General features: G+C 47.3%; 1 protein-coding gene across 1 annotated transcript in view; it reads left to right on the forward strand.

Annotated features, from left to right (window-relative positions):
- The window catches only part of Rasgrf1 (Ras protein specific guanine nucleotide releasing factor 1), a 110242-nt gene that overhangs the window by 37895 nt on the left and 50826 nt on the right, over positions 1-21521 (forward strand). Inside the window, exons 6-11 of the mRNA XM_034483968.1 lie at positions 8083-8162; positions 11267-11460; positions 11891-12000; positions 15324-15442; positions 17176-17336; positions 21117-21180. Coding sequence (XP_034339859.1) covers positions 8083-8162; positions 11267-11460; positions 11891-12000; positions 15324-15442; positions 17176-17336; positions 21117-21180 — 728 coding nt within the window. The remainder of the gene's footprint in view (positions 1-8082; positions 8163-11266; positions 11461-11890; positions 12001-15323; positions 15443-17175; positions 17337-21116; positions 21181-21521) is intronic.

Below are 21521 nucleotides of genomic sequence, written 5' to 3' on the forward strand. Positions count from 1 at the left end.
ATAGTGGGAGGCAGGAGAAGGAACAGAAGGGTAGTGGAGGGACAAGCCTGAGCAAAGTGCAATGATACATAAAATGCCATTGCTTTATTCACTAAAAAATTAATTAAAAATCAATATTTTAGAGTTTGTGGAGCTCTACGTTCTCTATGGCAACTAAGCAGTAAGAGAGACGCACATACATGGCGTGGCTCTATTCCAGTTAATTTTATTTATACACACTAAAATGTGAACGTCATATAATTTTCTCATGTCACAAAATATCTGTTTGAGGCTTCTTCCCCCAACCATTTACAGTGAAAAAAAGAAAAAGCCAAGTATGGTGGCACATGCCTACAATGCCAGCACTGAAGAGGCACAGGCCAATCTGGGGTACATAGCAGGCTCCCAGGCATCCTTAAGTACATAGTGAGATTCTGCCTTAAAACAGTGAAAGTCATCCAAGATGGGGTATGTCGTGTGTGCCCCACAGGCCACAGCTGCTAGCCTCTGATGCAGAGTGCGGTGAGGATAGTACCCACTAGAACCCAACCTCTGTCTTTATCATTGCTAGAACTGGATCTGGAGTGACCAGCATCTGGCCTGGTGCCTGGCTGTGTGTTAGCGGACCAGCATCTGGTCTGGTGCCTGGCTGTGTGTTGCCAGAGCTCAGCACAGGGTTCACTGCTTTCCACCTCTGAAAGCTGTGTGCTCTCCTTAAAGAGTCATTGTAAACTTAGCATTTTTAAAAAATCAATCATTTCTATTTAAACGGACAGAACTGAAAGAAATCAATCATTTTTACTTACACCGACAGAACTGAATAAAATGAAAAGCCTTCCGATTATTCTTATCAAAAGTCGATTTAAAAAAAAAAAAAAAGCATACGTGGGGCAGGAGAGATGGCTTGGTCATTAAGAGCACTTGCTTGCTCTTGCAGAGGACCCACACTGAGTTCCCAGCACCCACATGTGGCTCACAACCATAGCTCCATCCAATGCCCTCTTCTGACCTCCATGGGCACCAGGCATGCATGTTGTGAGCATACATGCAAGCAAGTAAAGCATCCATACACCTAAAATAAAATAAATACGAAGTTATTTTAAGGTATACTTTCATGTACAATAACACTACACTCTTTCCCCTCCCATTTCATCTTCTCTCCTACTCCCATCCAAAAATGTCAGTATATACCAAGAGAATGGCCTATGCAAAAACTCTGAGGCAGGAAAAACTTGAGTACAGTGGACAGAAATAAAGGCAGAGTGGCTGAAGCAAAATGAGAAAGACTATAAGACAGACTAGGGGGTATAGGGCAAGCTAAAGCCACTCTAAGTCAGCTCAGATGTTCAAGAATTAATTGCTACAGCCGGGCGGTGGTGCCGCACGCCTTTAATCCCAGCACTTGGGAGGCAGGGGCAGGCGGATTTCTGAGTTCGAGGCCAGCCTGGTCTACAGAGTGAGTTCCAGGACAGCCAGGGCTACACAGAGAAACCCTGTCTCGAAAAACAAAAAAAAAAAAAAAAAAAAAAAAAAGAATTAATTGCTACATTAAGTACATTAAGAGAGAGAGAGTGGGCTGAGGGTGGGTGTGGAAGCAGGGGACCCCTGAAGAACCCACTAATAATAGTCTAGGCAGAGATGATAGAGAGTCAGGTGTCACTGAGGAGAACAGAGCACAGAATCCACAGCATGATGGTTAGGTAGAGTGACTGAGAGGCTGGCCAGCTCAAGCTGCCATTCAGTGAGAAGAGAAGCAGATGGTGGAGGAGTACCTGTGCTGGATAAATCAGAGGCCACCATCAATGGGAACCTGGTAGTGAGTCCAAAGTCTAGGAAGTTTTTAATCCAAGTGGGGGTAGCTTTTCCTACTGTCTACAGAGTAACTTTAAATTATGAGAAAATGGTCCTGTTCAAAATAGAACCAACAACACGATTATGTAGAAATAAACAGAGGCCCCAAGTGATCAAGACATAAAGCTTTCTTACGTCTTTTTTAAAGACTTGAAAAAGACACAAGTGGGACTTGGGGAAATGGCTCAATTGGTACTTGGATCTGAGTTCCATCCCAGAAACCATGTGTAAAAACTGAGGTAGTGTGTGCCTATGATCTCAGCACTGAGGTGGCAGAGACCAGAGGATCCCTGGGGCTCATTGGCCAGCCAGACTACCTAACTTGGTGAACTTCAGGCGAGAGACCCTGTCTCAACATAAGGTTGACAGTGTTCCAGAGAAATGCACCAAAGGCTGGCCACTGGCTTCACATGGCTACACACACACACACACACACACACACACACGGGGTGGGGGGTACCCATATCCAAATTAGAAGAGTCCGTGTCAAAAACATCCTTTCAACTCAAAGTTCATCCTAGAAAAATAATTTTAAAATTCACTTAAACAATTAATTATACATTCCATACCTTCAATTAAAACATGTTATAAAGAGGAAGGGAAGATGGTCGGCTGGGTATTTAGTTGCTGGGGGCTTGTAGTGGTCTGCCTGTCGTCCCCCAAGCAAGCTGGCTAGCTAAGCAAGTTGAATTAACAACTGTTGGGTTCAATGAGAGACCCTGCCACAATAAATACAGCAGAGAGCAGCCGAGGAAGACACCTGACACCTGACACCTGACACCTGACACCTGACACCTGACACCTGACACCTGACACCAACTTCTTGTCTTCACTCCCATGGAAATATGTGTATATACTTGCATATACCACATACACACAAAGGTGGGTGGAGTGGGGTGGGTGGATAGATGGTTAGCTGGATGGTATGGGGGGATGGATGGATAGATAGATAGATAGATAGATAGATAGATAGACAGACAGATAGATGATAGGTAGGTAGATGATAGATAGATAGATAGATAGATAGATAGATAGATAGATAGATGGTAGAGAGACAATAAGTAGGCTGACGATAGGTAGGTAGATGATAGGTAGGTAGATATAGATAGATAGATAGATAGATAGATAATAGGTAGGTAGATAGATGATAGATAGATAGATAGATAGATAGATAGATAGATAGATAGATAGATGGATGATAGGTAGGTAGATGATAGATGACAGGTAGATAGGTAGGTAGATAAATATATGATAGGTAGATAGATGATAGATACATACATAGATAGATAGATAGGTAGATAGATAGATAGATAGATAGATAGATAATAGATAGATGACAGGTAGATAGGTAGGTAGATAAATATATGATAGGTAGATAGATGATAGATAGATAGATAGATAGATAGATGATAGGTAGGTAGACAGACAGACAGATAGAGCAAAGGTGTATCATAACATGATGGAACCACCTAAAACCAGAATCAGCCAGCATGTGATCAAATCAAAAAGAAAGTCCAGGCTTAGGCTGAAGAGTGTTTGTGAATTTATTAAAAACCACAGGCATTCTAATTTGAATTGGCTACTTGGCGTGCCAATCAAAGAGGAAGGCCGAATCCATAGCCTTTCTTCTCCTATTATAGCAAAGCAAGCTTTGGTTAAGTATTTTCACATAAACTAAAGTACAGGTAAATATGGGTGCTGTGTAGGGATTGGGAAAGACCTGGTGTCCAAGGTTGAGGCAGAAAGAAAACAGAGATCCTCCCACAGCAAAATGAAAAATCACATCACCAACCTTGATAAATCTGAAGTGAATGAAGGGGCTCCCACATGCCAGACCTGTGTTTGAGGGAGTTGTTTCGAATTCTTGAGAGAAAAGAATAAATAGGCAACGCAAGGCAATTCGAAAAATAGAGTCAAAAGACTGATATCCATGGAAAATGTTCAACCAACACATTTATCTTGTGTGCCTGCGTGTTAGTGTGGCATATGCATGTGCCGGTCAGAGGAAAACTGGCTGGCTGCTATCCTCCCCTTGCACCTTGTTTGAGACAGCGTCTCTTTGCTGTTTACTGCCATGGATACTTGTCTCTACCCCCCCCCAAGACTGCCAGTTACAGGTGTTTGCAACCACATCCATACTGAACAGATGTGACTTTTCACATTCTGAGGCTTGTGTCTATCCTTCATCGAGTATACCCATCAAAAAACACAGGCTCAGTTTATGTCTCCACCACATTTTGGTAATTCTTGTGGAATTTCACGTTTTTGCTGTGTTATAGTGATCTGTGACATGTGACTTTGATGGTATGATTTAATTGTTTGGGATGTCATAAATCTTAGGTGATCCATTTGAAGCCAGGCACGGTAGCACACGGCTTTAATCCCAACACTCAGGAGGCAGAGACTGGTGGATCTCTGTGAGTCTGAAGCCAGCTGGTCTACAGAGCATGTCCCAGGACAGCCAGGACTACAGAGAAACCCTATCATGGGGCAGGGGTGGGGGTGTGGCAGGGAGAGAATGATCCATTTGATATGATACATGCCGTGTATGTTCTGGAGGCTCCACCAGTTGGCCATTACGGTATCTTTGCTTGCTGTCCTCTGGCCTGCTGATCTCCAGAGATAATGCTGAAATTGGAACAATAACTCTACAGTGGCCCCTGAGTGTGTGAACAAAACACATTCTCAATATCCTATTTTGAGTCAAAAGCAAAGCTACGGTTCAGTGAGAAATGCATGCTGTGAGCTGAATGGCCTGGGAGCCAAGCTTCCTGCAACAAGCAGCCAAGTTCTGAAGGTGAAGGAAACAGTGTTGAGGGAATTAAAAGTGCTACCCCAGGGCTGGAGAGGTGGCATGGTGTAAAGCACTCCCTCAGGCCTTGCAAAGGACCTGAGTTTGATTCCCACATTAGGCAGCTCACAGATGGCTGTTATTCTAGTTCCAGGGAACACTATGCCTATGGCCTCGTCAGGTGCCTGCCCTGAGGGGCACGTACCCACACTCAGGCACATAACCAAAAATAACAAAAATAAATCTTTTATTAGAAAAAGGAGCAGGGCGGTGGTGGCACACGCCTTTAATCCCAGCACTTGGGAGGCAGAGACAGGCGGATTTCTGAGTTCGAGGCCAGCCTGGTCTACAGAGTGAGTTCCAGGACAGCCAGGGCTACACAGAGAAACCCTGTCTCAAAAAAGAAAAAGAAAAAGAAAAAGAAAAAGAAAAAGAAAAAAAAAACAAGAAAAAGGAGGCGTTGGTCCAACAAACACCCATGCTAAGAAGGCTAGCAGTCATATTCCTGTTAGAGAGACATTCTGAGTGGTCCAGAGGGAAGCCCCAGATAAACAATGGCATTGCCTGAGACTGAGACCTAATCCAGAGGGATGCACTAACTCTCTTCAACTCTGAGAAAGTAGAGAGGTGAGAAAGCTGTAGAAGCTGGCAGACACCCATGGAAAGAAGTCACTCCTCCAAGGTGCAGTGCTAGGTGCTAATCGGGAAACTGGAGGAAGTTGTCCAGAAGGTGGATCAGAGAGAATCCATGAAGCTGCTACGCTTCTCCACGTGGACCAAAGAGCCTGACAGAACAGACAGCTCTATGGAAGACTGTCACAGCTACAGAGAAGTTAATGTCTGGTTTCAGAGCTTCAGAGAATAGGCTCTTCGTGCTAAGAACACAGACACGGAGGCTAAGCCAGTGATCATTTAAAATTCTGAATTATCAGAAGCCTGAATCTTCCTCACCTGTGCTCTGTGAAAGGAGCAGACCCATCTATATAGAACATGCAAGTCCACTGTTGAGACCTAATGCTAAAGAATAAACAAAGATTCCTTCCAAAGTAGTACCAGTGACTGACTGTACACCTGGTCATCCCAGAGCTAAGATGGAGACATTAAAAGCAAATGTTTATCTCATGCCTGCTAACATGACATCTGCTCTGCAGCTGGTGCCTCAAGGAAGAATATCAACTTTCGAATCTGATTATCTAAGTAATATACTTTTGTAAGGATGCCACAGATAGGGATTCTTCTAAAGGATCTAGTCAGGGCTCATTCAAGAGTTTCTGGAAAATGCATGTCATTGTAGATGTCAGAAGGAACATCTGTGATTCAGGGGAAAGACCAAGACATTAACGTTAACAGGAGCCGGGCGGTGGTGGCGCACGCCTTTAATCCCAGCACTTGGGAGGCAGAGGCAGGCAGATTTCTGAGTTCAAGGCTAGCCTGGTCTACAGAGTGAGTTCCAGGACAGCCAGTGCTACACAGAGAAACCCTGTCTCAGGGAAAAAGAAAAAAGAAAAAAAAAATGTTAACAGGAGTTTGGAAGAAGATGGTCTCTCCCAGGTAACTTGGAGGTATCCAAGACTCCTGCAGAGAGATTCATCTTAGGTGTGATGGAAACAACAAAGAACCAGGATCAGAAGCAGAGTCTGAAGACAAGACTGAAGGGTTGCAGTCTTGGGATATAAGCAAAGAAGCTGGTGCCTTTGGGTAGCTCCTGCCCATGGAGACCCCACGAACACTCTGATGTGACAGAGGGTTTGAAGTACTGCAGAAATTTACTGGCAGCAGCAAGGTCTGAGGTTCTAAGTTTGGAAGAAGTTTGCCTGGCCATAAAGTACAGAAGGAAGAACCCCTTCCCTGAAAAAGAGGAGTCAGCAAATCTGGGAAACTTCACTTCTGCCTTATTTTAAGAAGTCACCACAGCCACTCAGACCTTCAGCAGTCACCTCATTGGTCACAGTGTTCAGTGTCGCTGCAAGATCCTCCACCAGCAAGATTGGCTTGCTGCAGATTCAGGCCACCAATAACATCTTTCAGAAAGGGCATGTGGATTTTTAAGTCATCATACTCAGACTGGGAACATTTGCTGCATAAAAGTGGGGACCTGAGTTCAAATCTTTAGCATTCATGTAAAAAAAAAAAAATTGACGTAGCTGCGCATGCCTTTAACACCAGTGCTGGGAAGCAGAATCATAAGGATCGCTGGGGCTTGCTGTCTGCCAGCCGAGTTCAAGGTTCCGTAAGAGACCTTGTCTCAAAGGAACAAGGCAGAGCATGGTGGAGCAGGACACTTTATATTCTCCTCTGGTCTCCACACTCATGCTGATGGGTGTTGGCACCTATGGGTGTGCTTATACCAAATACACACCACACAGACACACAGAGACATCATGTTACTGCATATTCAGACTAAAGAATAGTGGAGATACAGCTTTTAACAAACATTGAGAGTGAGAAAAAAAATCATGTGATTCGATCAATTAGCCTGTGTGCTTTGCTGTGTGGTCTGGAGCCACCCCTTGTGATGCCTTCAAACTGTTTCTACCATCCTTTCTGTGATATTCCTGGTCTGTTGCTAGTCTGTTGCTACACTGGCCTGTGTGGTATTGGGGACTAAAGAGCTTCCTTTCCTCACTGGTCCATGTCCTAGTGTCTGGTACATATCTTCTGGCTGCCTGGAGTGGCTTCTCTGTGACCAGGTTCTGCTCTCTGCTGTGGATGTGTTCTCCCTCAGAGCAGTTTGTGCTCTGAGGGCTCTTCCTGTATCAGTACCACCTGAGCAGGGGGAAGAGGTGAGGGAGCCATGAGCAGCAGAGGTGGGTAGAGCAGGGTCCATAAGCAAAGACCCTGAGGAAGTCTGAAAGGTTCTGTGCATGGCAGACAGGGATGGGTGGGAAGGAGGAAATGGAGCGGGTAAGGCAGGAGAGAAAGAGAATGAATGAAGGTATTAAAGGAGTAGTGGGGGTCTGGGCTCTGCTAGGCTCCTACTGTATACCAGGCATCCAAGCAGCCTCATCGTTGCAGGAGGCTCTTCATCTCAGCTTATTTTACATAGAAAGATATGGATTTCAGAGATGTTAGGTGTCTTTCTGGAGGACACACAACTAAGAAAGAACTTAAGTCAGATGTGGGTCCCAAAGCCCATCTCTTCCCACCTTCAGTGGCTGGTGTTCTGTATTCTCCAGGTCTCTCCAGTACCTTGAGGCAGATGAAGTAGGGGGAAGACGGCAGAGAGGGCTTCTTCTGCACAGCTGGCTACTGGCCACAGCAGCCCTTCTCTGCCATCTTCATGGGCTCACACCCCTACACCAAGAAGCATGTGTGACAGTTAATGCTCTGCCACTCGATCCTGGGTGATTAGAGCATCCTATTGAGGGCCCCGATTTAGTGTGGCACTGAAATGTTCAGCAGGGTCCTCCCCAGGGAGGTAGGAAGACCAAGCAGGAGCTTACCTGTGCTTTTTCTTTCAGTGAGACCATCATGTTCCTACACCAGATCTTCTACCAAGGCCTGAAGGCCCGTGTCTCCAGCTGGCCCACCCTGGTGCTGGGTGAGTACCCGTTCCCATGGCATCCCATATATTCCTTTCCTGGACAGGAGACAGCTCTGTCCCTCTAGATCATCACAGTGAGGCTCTTTGTAGACCCCAGAGTCCCTAAGAGGAGAAAACCAACCAGGATGTGCTCCTAGACTGTCTTTATATTTGCTTATCTGCCTTCCAATGGCAACACGTCCACCCAGAACCGTGCCCACCAGGAACATCTCAAACCCCAGAAAAGTAGAAAACACTTAAGATATCACCTGTCACTCTATCCCTCAGAGAGCCACCCAAGTCATCGCCATGTTCCCTTCCACATTTCACCACACAGAGATCTGAGGGTGTGCGAGGTTTCTTTTCCCATTTCACACGACTGAAGACAGAGTGAGTAAGAGAGTCCGAAGCCTGTGTGTAGCAGACACTTCATTCATTTGCTTACATCAGATGATTACATTATGCTCTTACATTGCCGTTGTCGTTGTTTTGAAATACAGTCTCTATTGTAGTCCTAGCTGCCCTGGAACTTGCGATGAAGACCAGGCTGACCCTGAACTGGTAGCGATCTGCCTGCCTCTGCCTCCCAACTGCTATAATTAAAGGTGTACACCACCACGCCTGGCAATGTGTTACATCTTAGCTTAGCATTGTAAATGGAGCATTTTGTCTTGCCCAGTTTTCTCACGCTGAGCTTTTTTTTTTTTTTTTTTTTTTTTGGCTGTATAATGAGCCAGTGCCCCTAACTATACATACCATTAAAAAAAAAAAAAAAAGGCAACTCCTAGCTCTTCTTATTGGTTCTAAGCCATTATAAACCTTTAGGGACCATGTCCGTGGAATAGGTTCCCAGAGGTCGGATAACTAGAACAAAGGCTCCGGCTTCACCTCCTTTGCCTAGAAAGCTGTGCTGTTGGGTTCCAGGGATGAGTCACAGTTGTGCCTTCCATTGTCCCACACCTGTGCCAGGCCTGCACCTTTTTGTTTCCTCATGGTCTCACTGTAGTAGGTAAAGGAACACTAGTGTTCCCTTCATGACAGAGGGAAAGACGCTGAGGCTGCAGAGTCATAGTCAGAGCCAGACCAGATGTAACTCTCCAACTCCCCTTCACTCATTAGATGTTTCTTGTGTCAAAAACCCTGCTCTGTGGGTCTGGGGAGAGAGCTCAGCCCATAAAATGTTTGCCTCAGAGGAACAATGGCCTGAGTGAAATCCCAGAAGCCACAAAAAAAAAAAAAAAAAAGAAAGAAAGAAAGAAAGAAAGAAAGAAAGAAAGCAAGCAAGCTAAACCTGGGCCTGGTGGGATGGTACTCACCGCTGCTCTTGCAGAGGACTCACATTTGGTTCTGAGCCACCCACATGGAGGCCAACTACTGTCTGTAACTCCCGTTCCCATGGACTCCGATGCCCCCTTCTGGCCACTGTGGGTGCTGCACACACATGGTACATTTACATAGGCAAAGCTTGCATGAAAAATGAGGCCATGGTTGTTCCTAGGTATGGCTGCGGAGGTTTTATAATAGATATGAAGGAGAAAATAGCCATAAGCATATGGAAGAGTCCAGACTGAACTAGGACAGCAGACTGAACCCAGCCGTGAGAGGAGGTAGAGGTGGGGAGAGCGAGAGAGGAATAGAAGAGGGGAGAGAGAAGGACACCAAGAGAGGAACCAAGAGCCAAGAGGGCAGCAGCACCATGAGGACACAAAACCAAAATCTCTGGGTTACATAGGAAAGAGGGGGGCTGGAGAAGTTTAGGGTAGGGGCTGGGGGTGAGAGGTGCTGAGAGAGGCCAGGACCCGGCCGCGGAGAGTTGACTTGCTGGGAGAATCTGGTGCCCAGTTTCTGCTATGATGTTACTCAGCTCCTCAGTTAGCCATTTGTTCTGGGTTTGTCTGAGACCTAACAAAACACACACATGAAATAAAAATAAACAAACATTTTCTAATGGGCTTAATGACATGTGTTTATATTCCCAGTCAGTGTTGGAGAGGCAAAGGCAGGTAGATCCCTGGGGCTCTCTGGCCAGACTAGCCTAGTCAACAAGTCCCAGGTGCCACGAAGAGACCTTACCTCAGAAAGCAAGGCCAATGGCTCCTGAAGAATGACCCCAACAGTTGAACTCTGACCTCCACATACAAACATACAAAAACACACACCTCTGTGCCATATACATACCTACACACATGCACACGCACACACACAATTGTCTTAGTTAGGGTTTTACTGCTGTGAATCGACACTATGACCAACGCATTATAAGGACAGTATTTAATTGGGGCTGGCTTACAGGTTCAGAGGTTCAATTCCTTATCATCAAGGTGGGAGCATGGCAGCATCCAGGCAGGCATGGTGCACACAGAGCTAAAAGTTCTACATCTTCATCTGAAGGCTGCTAGGGGAAGACTAACTTCCGGATAGCTAGGACTAGGGTATTAAAGCCCACTCCCACAGTGATACACCTACTCTAAGGCCACACCCACTCCAACAAGGCCACACCCACTTCAACAAGGCCACACCCACTCCAACAAGGCCACACCCACTCCAACAAGGCCACACCCACTCCAACAAGGCCACACCCACTCCAACAAGGCCACACCTCCAAATAGTGCCACTCCCTGGGCCAAGCTTATACAAACCATCTCTCTCTCTCTCTCTCTCTCTCTCTCTCTCTCTCTCTCTCTCTCTCTCACACACACACACACACACACACACACAGAGAGAGAGAGAGATCGATCCTGCCTCTTACAAAAACACTTTGAGTTGCTGCCCACACTCCACATGGATCAACCATGAGATAAGGCGTGACCTACACCAAGGCTGTCTTCTGGAAAGGGTTCCCAGAGCAGGACCCCTGGGAGCCACAGCCATCAGGGGATGGAACTCCTCACCATCTCTCTAAGCCTCTCCAACCAGAGCTGCCACAAGACAACCCACACCTCTAAGCCTTAGTCCCAAACCCACCCACCTCTGATGGGTTATGTATCAGCGTAACCCCCAAGATGGGATCTCTCTGTTGAGGTGGGATTTGAACCTCACACACGGCCTCTCTGGGTGGGCCAATGTGCCAAAGGCCTGGGGCTATCTCATCTTCTGATTTGCCATCCCTACTTCCTCTGCAGCGGACCTGTTTGACATCCTGCTGCCAATGCTTAACATCTACCAGGAGTTCGTCCGCAACCACCAGTACAGCCTCCAGATCCTAGCACACTGCAAGCAAAACCGAGACTTTTACAAGCTTCTCAAGCAGTTTGAGGCTAAGCCAGACTGCGAGGATCGCACACTGGAGACCTTCCTCACCTACCCAATGTTCCAGGTGACTGCTGTTGACCTACAAGGGAGCAGGCTGGGGTGGGGTTACCGAGGGCACAGCTGGCAGATCACAGTCTCCCCACCCCAAAATCCTGGCAGGTGGAGAGCAAGATGAGCACCCATGCACCTGTACACCTGTCCACCCCAGCAGTGGGGAAGGTGAAGGGGCAGTTCCTGGAGACAGTCACTTGCGGGTCCCTGTTGTCCTGGCTCTCCAGGCACATCAGAAATGCGGTCTGCTTTCCTCCTCAGTCTATCAGGTTCTTGACTCTCTTGCTTTCTGTCCTTCTCCTCATTCCCATGCATCTCTTGTCTGCCTTTACTGTCTCTCTCCCTCTTTGCCCTGTCCCTCCTCAAATTCCTGTCCCTTTCTGTCTCTCCACCTGTTCTTCATCTTCCCGGCTCCATCCTTCCATGTCCCCCACCACTCACAGATCCCCAGGTACATCCTGACACTCCATGAGCTGCTGGCCCACACACCTCACGAGCATGTGGAGCGCAACAGCCTGGACTATGCCAAATCCAAACTAGAGGAACTGTCCAGGTGAGTGCCCAGCCACGGTGCAAAGGGTGGGCAGGGCAGGGCTGAGAATTGCCTCAGGAAAATCATAGCCTGCCTCCTTTCAAAGCTGGGTCCCCTGACTGACCTGCACAGCTTACATGCAGGCCTAGATGAAGCAGCTGGGTGCTGTCACTGGCACTGGTGGAACCTGCAGAACCCTGAGGTTCAAGTATCTCTGACTCAGGAGAGAGCTTCCAGAAATTTTGAACACCTACTTTCTTTTTTAACAGTGTCAGCTTGTCAAACCCAGTGGTGGTAAGCCAAGCTTAGTGTTAGACACTTATAAAATTCTAGTACTCAAAAGATGAAGGCAGGAAGTTCGGAAGTTCAAAGCCAGCCTCTAGTCGGAAGACAGCCTAAGTTAGCTACTTAAAACCATATTTTTAAAAAGAGAAATTTTAAACAAAAACAAGGCAGGAATACAGCTTGGTTGATAGAATCCTTGCCCAACATGCACGAAGCTTTGTGATCAGTGTCCAATACTACATAAAACCAGCTATGGTGGACCGTTAAACCCCCAGCACTTATGAAATAGAGACAGGGGAATCCGAAGTTTACATTTCAAGGCTACCCTGGAATCTCTGAGGCCTTATTTCAAAAATCAAGCAAAAACATTGTGGTGATTAGAGCCCCACCACCAAGGATGGGGTTCCCAAGTGACTAACTGGAGTTCCCATAACAGCAGGAGATGACAGGTGGAAAAGCTGTGACCGTCAAGGTCACTCTAGTCCCCTAGTCTAGAATCCCTCACCTGCCCTGCTCTCTGTCCTGCAGTCCAGAGGGGGCCTTCCTCTTTAAGAGCAGAAGCAGGAAAGGGGTGTGGTCTAGATTGGGAATGAAGCCCAAAGGCAGAGCTCTTGCCTTCTCTCCTCATCTGCCATCACTGTCTGTCCCTCCTTGCCCTGTCCCTTAGGCAGAGCTGGTAGAATTTCCCAATGGACTGGGTGGGAGAAAGAGAGAAGACTAGTGGTTCCAGACGAGATACCTTTAGATACCCAAGCAGAGGACAACAGGCAGGTCTCAGCTCCAAGCCAAGCAGAACAGGCTGAGACAGGCAGGAGACAAGCTGCCTAACCTGATCCTTCTGAGACCCAGCTGAGTTTTTGAAACAGGACGGAGGACCAGGGGAAGCATATGGAGGTATGTAACTGCAGATCGACAGAGCCTGTGGGAGGAAGAAAGGACCCTCTGTGGGTCCAAATCCTACATGCTCCTCCCTCCCCAGAGAAAAAGACCTTAGGATGCCCCCTGAAGCTCCTCCTTACTGAGATACTTGTCTGAGGTGCAGATAGCCTGAGAGGTATTTGGACTAAGACCTAGGTACGCCTCCCATCTCTCTTCCTTCCACCCTGCACCTTCTCCTGGGCCCTAATGGCCCACTGGAGTGTTCCCTCACCCACCCCACCCCCACCCCCACCTCCATAGAGTGCTCAGGGAAGTAAGAAAGATAAGAAACCATCAGATAGCCAAGCCCCGGCTAGACTAGGAACCACACCTCCTTCTCCAACCTAGACACTAGCTGTTCTCAAAACAGTACCTCCTCCCACATCTCCAGCCGTGTTCTCCCGAAGGACCAGGAGTTTGTTTGTCTTTGCCATTTTATCCTCAACCTCCACTGAGGCACCACTGATAACACAGTGATAACCGTCACTTCCAGGGCCCTAAGGTCCCTCAAAGGGCTCGGTAGCTATGTGTGCACATCGGTTCCCAGCACCAGTCTGCCCTGGAAGCAGAACTTACCCTGTGGAAGTTACCAGTGTCGAGTCTGCCTGTCGCTGTGGAGTTACCACTTTGTGCCTTTCAGAGTTCAACATACCCAAGCAAAACCTTGCCCTCACCATGAGAAATGTCCTCTCTGCCACTGACACTTCTCAAACAGAACTGGTTGGTGCTCTTTAGGAACTGGGTGTCTCAGAAAAAAAAACATTTCTGTGGAGAAAAATGGGAAACTGAGGCTGCTAGAGAAGGGAGCCAGTCTAGATATCCCAGAGAGTTTAAATTAAAATAGGAGTCCTAAACTAAACCATAAAAAAAAAAAAAAAAAAAAAAAAAAAAAAAAAAAAAAAAAAAAACAAAACAAAAAAAAAAACAGTACACTGAAATGCTGAGTCCCACTTCCTCCCCAATTTCCCACACATGGACAACTGAGAATCCGCTGGCTTAGGCTTGAGTGCTTTGCTAAACCACACAAATACCTCTCCCCTTAGGTTAAACCACTTGACCACTTGTGGCCGTCAGCCCTCTTGGCGACATTGAACTTCAGAAATAGGAAGGAAAGCACGAGCTGTGCTCTTCTTGACGTGGATAGGGATTTCTCAGTGCTTCTGCTTTCCTAAAAACCCTGGAAACCCGCCAGAGCAAAATTGCCAGAGAACCCCTTTTTTTTCCCCCACCTCATGTTACTTTTTTCAATGTAATTAAATGGCGCCATCTTCTGGACAGTACTAGAGTTACAGAAGACAGAAAAGCAAACAGATTCTTTTCCTCCCAGAAGGCAGGTAGATTAAAAAGGTCAGTCTTTCTCTGAGCCAGCATAATTGGCAGGCGTTCACAAACCTCATAATATTCCAAGGCCCATGCAACATTAAAAACACAGCCATGTAAAGATATGGCAGAAAGATCTGGTACATAGCTCAGTGATAGAGCATCATCCTCAAGACCTTGAGTTCAATTCCCAGTAAGGAAGGAACAGCCTGAGGAAGAGTACATGGGTAATGAACTTTGTTTGTAGATAAGAATAGGAAGACACAGCCGGGGCGGTGGTGGCACACGCCTTAAATCCCAGCACTTGGGAGGCAGAGGCAGGCGGATTTCTGAGTTCGAAGCCAGCCTGGTCTACAGAGTGAGTTCCAGGACAGCCAGGGCTACACAGAGAAACCCTGTCTCGAAAAACCAAAAAAAAAAAAAAAAAAAGAAGAAGAAGAAGAAGAAGAAGAAGACGAAGACGACGACGACACGGGTAACAAACAATGGTGTCCTGGGTTCACATCTCCCTCCTGGACTGGATCTGCTCTCTATCCTACAATATTCAATACTGAAATATGACCAGCCTGCTTCCTAGCTGCCAATTTCCACTTCATTTTTCTTAAAATAAGCATCTGGCAACTTGGACTGCCAAGGGATTAAACCAGATGGAGCCTGGCCAGTGTCCAGCTTACAGTTGACACTCAGTGAATATGAATCCCTTTCCCTTTCTTAACCGTGGGTCGCTCGCCTGAACTTCTCTTCGTAGGTCTGCCTAGAGAGCCAGCATTCCCCACTCCCTGAAAGTGGAACAGCATATCTCTTACTTCCTATCTCCCCAGGATCATGCATGACGAAGTCAGTGAGACGGAGAACATCCGCAAAAACCTGGCCATTGAACGCATGATCACAGAGGGCTGTGACATCCTCCTTGACACCAGCCAGACCTTCGTGCGCCAAGGTAGGGTGGCTGCTCTACACCCCACTGAGGGGTCCCTGAGAGGAGGGTGGCACTCAGGGACATCATCAGTGGACTGGCCTGCAACTATGACTGTGTAATCTTCTGGACAGCTCGGGGTGCAAAAGCTTGATGTGGAAGCAGAACTTATACACACACATGCAGACACTACTGGTCTTCAGTCACACCAAGTATGAGTCTACTACCCAGATTAGCCATGGGCTTTTTGTTGTAAGCTCTGACCTGTCCTTTGGTGGAGACAGAATAGGGACAGATAGCGACTGGCTCTGAGAATAGAATTTACCAGAGGTATTGGGAGGGATGCCTGTGTTCAGTGGTTCTCATTGAAATGGCTCCTGCCTGCCCTGAGGATGGGTCTGGATGGCATGGCCCTGTTGAGCTCCTGTTGGATCGGAGACATTTGAAAGTCACCTCATACTGCTGCCATGTTCTGTGGGAAACTCAGTGCTTGCTCATTTGCCCCAGATGGATCTCTGCCCCCCCCCCCAAATAATCTCCCAGCATCCCCTCCATTCAGGTCTGAAGCTCTCTAACTAGTAAATAGCTCTGTGCACGGTTTATACTGATCTGTACATCAGAATCTGGCCTCTGGGGATGATCTGATATACATTATGTTCCATGGATGGTACCTGCATTTGGCCCCAGGAGGGCCATCTGACACAGGAAGCCCAGAGGCAGTTCCCAGTCTCCATATCTCCCTGAGTTGCACAAGACATGATCTATGTAAGAAGCATTCCCATGAATTCTACCTCTCTGAAGAAAACCCTGGAAAAATGCCCCTCCCGGAGTAGACAGTCCCCTCAAAGACCAAGAAGCTGCCATATCACCCAGAAAAAAGCACATCCTCTGTACTGGAGCAGGACCTGGAGCCCCTCCCAGCCCTTCCCACTGTTCAGCCACACAACCAACACTGACGCTTGCCCCGTGTGCACCAGATCACCATGGGGCTCCAGGGCTCCCAGAGAACAGAGTCAGACCCACCTTGCAGAAGAAGACCTGTCACAAATGGACATCTCAGTTGCAGCAGACATAGAGCAGGGTGGGGAAGTCAGGGGAGAGAGGCTTTTCTAGAGAGGCTGGCCAGTGTGGTCTAGAATGCCATTTGCTATAGGACAGAGAGATGAAGACAGAGAGGAGAGGAGCTGGGAGGTGAGCCCAATGCAAACCGTGCTGGGGAGGTCTGAGTGCCTGATCCCTGAGGACAGTGAGGACAACAGGAAAGGAACCTATAGAGCAGGTGTTGCGTGGGACAATCAGAGTAGAGACAGCCAGCTACTCTATCCAGCAATGGCTTTTTACTGTATTACACTGAGAATCGTCACATGCTCAGTCTGGGCTCTGAAGCTAAGTGCCAAAATTAATTGGTGATATCTGCTGTGGCCACAGCTATGCAGTACATCATGCCAAGACAGCAGAACCTGCCTCCAGCTCCCCGTTTCTTCAGCTTCATTACTCAGTGCCATTCCCAGACCTCAGCCCAGCTCCTCTTTCCTTATAGGGCCCCTTTGCTTGCCACGACCCTGGCCCCTGGCTGGGAGGTTGTGAGACCCTGTATAGAGCCCTCATTTTCCCCATCCCCTAGCTATGAGGCTAAGCTGTCCCACAACCACGTGTGGCTGTACCTCCACCTCCGAGGCTGAGCCAGAGGGTAGCATCATCCATGCCATCTGAGGCTAGGCTCAGACCCTCCTCACCACTACCCCCTGTTCCTACAGGCTCCCTCATCCAGGTGCCCACAACAGAAAGGAGCAGGATCAACAGGGGCCGCCTGGGATCTCTGTCCATTAAGAAAGAGGGTGAGCGCCTGTGTTTCCTGTTCTCCAAGCATCTCATCATCTGCAGCAGAGGCTCTGGTGGGAAACTGCACCTAGTCAAGGTAAGGCCATGGGAGAGGAGCTGCAGGTCCTGAAGCTCAGGCACATCCAGTTTCCTCCTTCTCTTCAGGGCTGGAGCCTGATGCTAGAGTAGGGTGCTGAAGCCCTTAGCTGGGAGTCTGTGGGTGTGTGAGCACATACCTGTACACACATAGACACACCCTAGCTAAGCTGAGGGTGAAAATGAGTAGAACATCCCCTGATATCTTCCCCAGAAGAAATCATGGATCTGGGAAGGTGGTGTCAGGCTCGAGACTCCCACAGCTGGTCAAGAGTTCTAACCAACCCTTCGAGGAACAAGTATGAGCTTATAATTGTGTGTGTGTGTGTGTGTGTGTGTGTGTGTGTGTGTGTGTGTGTTTTATATGGATAGAGGTGTTGGGGAGAATGGAGGGTCCCCTCCACCAAGGATTAGAGCAACACGTAGCATCTCTACACAAAGGTTCTCAGACAAAACCCTCCTGACTTTCCCAGATACCTACTTCTCTATCACAGGAGGCCTTCCTCAGTTCAGGTGACCCTAGGAAGCTGCTGAACTGTCTTCCCTCTTGTAGCAGAAGATCAATGGCCTGGCTCATCCCAGTAGGTAGAGAGGAATAAACATCTAGACCCCAGGACCTTTGCTCCTACTGTGTACTCAACTACACGCAGCCTTACCTCTTCTTCGGCAGACCCTTCAAGCATGTTCTCTGGGCAAAACACAAGACCCTTTGGGCATGTCCTTTAAGACCTGTTCAAATGAAGCTCTGCGGTGAAGCCTGGGGTTCAAGCCAAAACTACTGCTCCCCAACGCAACTCATTGGTGGTCTCACTGCTCTGAACCCTAGCTGGCCCCAGCTCTGTCACCCATGTGATCTTGGAAATGTCCCTGTCCTATGTACATTTCATCAGTCAAACAGAGATCACACTCCCCACAGAAACAATGCATGAGATGGCTGACAGTGCCTGTGAGTTTGCTATGCTGCTAATGGGATCTTGTTCTCTCCGCTGCCGTCTCTTCACACACTATGTCTATCCCGTGGAAGTAGACGGGATTTCAGATATGAACATGCTGCATTCTGAAAAGGGCCAGAAGGTGCCCTTAATTTAGTGAGAGCAGCAGGGAAACCTTCCTTCAGGGACCCGGATGCCTGGTCTGTAACCTCCCGTTGAGGTATTAGATCAAGGACAGGCTTTAGAGAATACACCGCTTATGTTAACATGTCAATAGATTAGCAGGTTGACTGCACAAGGAGAAATTAATTTACAAATATTATACACTCAGGTTCCAACCAAACTGTGTGTCAAGAGAGGCTTTCATTAATTGCTAGTTCCAGGTTCTACTCCAGATGTCTCTGTCCGGGTTGGGAGGGTCGGGTCTCCTGTCCTCCAGCAGGAGAGTAAGCACAGCCAGGCTGCAGTAGAGACTTGAAGTCAGATCCTTGATCTGAAACTGGAAGTTCCTGTTTTATGTTGGCTAATTTTTTTTATTATTATTATTTGTTTTTGAGTTCTGAATAGTTAGCCTGGGAGCTGGAGAGGGTTCTGCAGTGAAGAGCATTTGCTCCTCTGACGACTCCTTTGGTTCTCAGCACTCGTTATTAAATGATTCACAGCTGCCTGTAATTCCAGCTCCAAAGGATCTGACTTCCTCTTTGGCCTCTATGGGTACCTGTTCACGTGTCACACACGCGCGCGCGCACACACACACACACACACACATAGGCACGCACGCACGCATGCACCCATGCACATACTCATTCACAAATAAATACTCATACTCACACACGAATTAAAATGTTTAAAAATAATTTTAAAGGGTAGCCTGCTAGCAAAGAACACGTGATCAAAGCATGGGCCAAATTCTACCACGGCTGTGTACCGGGCAAACATCAAACAAATCGTGTGATCTCACTAAGCCTGTTTCCTCGAGTATAAAAATATTTCCCAGATAGGGTTGGAGAGATAGCTCCGCGGTTGAGAACATTGACTACCCTACTAGAGGTCCTGAATTCAATTCCTAGCAACTACATGGTGGCTCACAACCATCTGTGATGGGATCCAGTGCCCTCTTCTGGTGTGTCTGAAGACAGTGACAGTGTACTCATATACATAAAATAAGTCCCAGGAATGCTAAGGGAATACCAGCTGCCTGGAACAATAAATTCTCAATAAATTTAACAGTCACTGTAAATTCTATGATAATGAGCCTGTCATATCACAAACAATAAGGTCTCCAATATAATGATTACCATGGCCAGTCCCTATCCCAAGTGTTTTAGTGTATTTAATTCCTAGAGGACCTATGAGGCAGACACTATCACTTTCCCAGTTCACAAAGAATATAAAGGAAGTGAAATAAGCCAGTAAGAGAATGCCAGCTTGGGTGTAGCTTGGTGGTAGAGTGTTTGCCTAGCATGCAGAAAGCCCTGTGTTCCAACCTCAGCATTGCAAGTGAATGAGAAAGTATGAGATCTTGGGGGGCTTCCAGGATTGTCAGGCCCCGTGAAATCATGAGGCAAGGTTACTGTTCAAAAGTCCTGGGAACTTCGAAAGGCCATCAAGGAAGGAAGCAAGAATCAGACACGAGGGCCTGGAAATCCCCTTGGATGCTGTCCTCGCAAGCAGCAATATATATATATATATATAATGAGACTATAATAATCCAAGCAAGTAGTTAAAAATAAATTCTGAGTTTTGTAACAACTAAAAAAAAAAAGTGGGCAGCCTGCCCAGTATTTCATGTATAGATCATGATATGATCAGTCACATGACTGGTTCTATATTAACATTAGCTCTTGGAAATTAAACGCCGTCTCACAGTTGTGGGTCAGGAGGTCAGAAGCGGCTTAGGAGTGGTCTTGGCTCAGGGCTCTAGTTGGCAATTGCAGCGTTTGCTAGGCCACCGCGCTCAAAAAGCTTACCCAACCAAGATGGTTCATTCACAGAACTGCTGGCTGGAGGCCTCCACTCCTCACCTCTCCCCACAGAGTGGCACCCACTCTCCCAGTGACAGATGATCCAGGAGAGAAGGAGAGAGCAGGCACAAGGCTGCAGTTCCCAGAGCCGTGTCTTAGCTGTCATCTGGTTCTTTTCATTCAATGCTGGTCACAGCCCAGCCCACACCTAAGAGGAAAGGACTTATTCTTCCACTTTCAAAAGGGGGTGTCAAAGAGTCTGTGGCTAGGAGGACTGCCACCAGAGTCTCTTCTCACTACTGTGTCAAAGGAAGAGGCTCCACCAGCAAGTTATTCCTGATAGTAGTAAATGAGTCGCTGACCCAGGGCTGGGAGGAGGCTTTTTCTCAGGACCCCACCAATAGCTGACCCAGTGACTTGAACAGAGAGTTAACCTCTCTGACTTCATTTCTTAATCTATAAAATTGAGTTAGCAATACGTATAATGGAGCCATAAACCTGGCCTGTTTCACCATCGGTAACATGAGGGAATTGGCCAAGGATTTCAAATTTTTATAGATTTGGGGGTCTGAAGTAATTCTTGGAGATGCTGATGGAGCAAGAGGAAGCCAAACCAGATGGATTCTGTCCACAGCTTGACCTCAGCCTTCTTTAGGGGTGGTCCACCTGAGAAAAATCTCATTTCACCCACCTCCAAGGGCTTTGGAAAGGAAGCTAACATCCTTGGCTTGCAAGGCAAAATGCCTACTCAGCATATATATATGAGACATATACACACCCATCTGTGGATGTGTGGCTGGTTGGTGTAGAGACCCTGATCTTTTGGGACCCCTACTCTAGCACGTGGACTCCTGGTCCAAAGCGGTGCCTGCTTCTCTTTTTCAGAACGGAGTCATATCCCTCATTGACTGCACCTTATTGGATGAACCAGAAACCGGGGATGACGAAGGTAAGTGTCCAAGCTACTAATTTGTTTGAACACTCACACAGATTCATGAATGCATGTGCACACACGCTCATTCAGCAAGGCTGGAGCTCAGGGAAAGCAGATGTTCAAATATGATGGCCCCTGACCCAGATTGAAAAAAAAAATCAAGAGAATAACCTAGACCAGGTGGTTCTCACAATTGTTTGCCCTTAGACAGAAGATTTTGAACTGAGTCTTTCCAGTAAACAGCTCTCAGGAGTTCCAGGGCCTAGCATGTGTTGTGCCCTGGATTTGATCCCCGGCACTGAAAAGAGCAAAGATAAAGAGAGTTGGAGATCAGTCGTAATAAAATACCAGGCATT

This window comes from Arvicanthis niloticus, chromosome 21 (assembly GCF_011762505.2).
Source record: "Arvicanthis niloticus isolate mArvNil1 chromosome 21, mArvNil1.pat.X, whole genome shotgun sequence".
NCBI classification, from domain to species: domain Eukaryota; kingdom Metazoa; phylum Chordata; class Mammalia; order Rodentia; family Muridae; genus Arvicanthis; species Arvicanthis niloticus.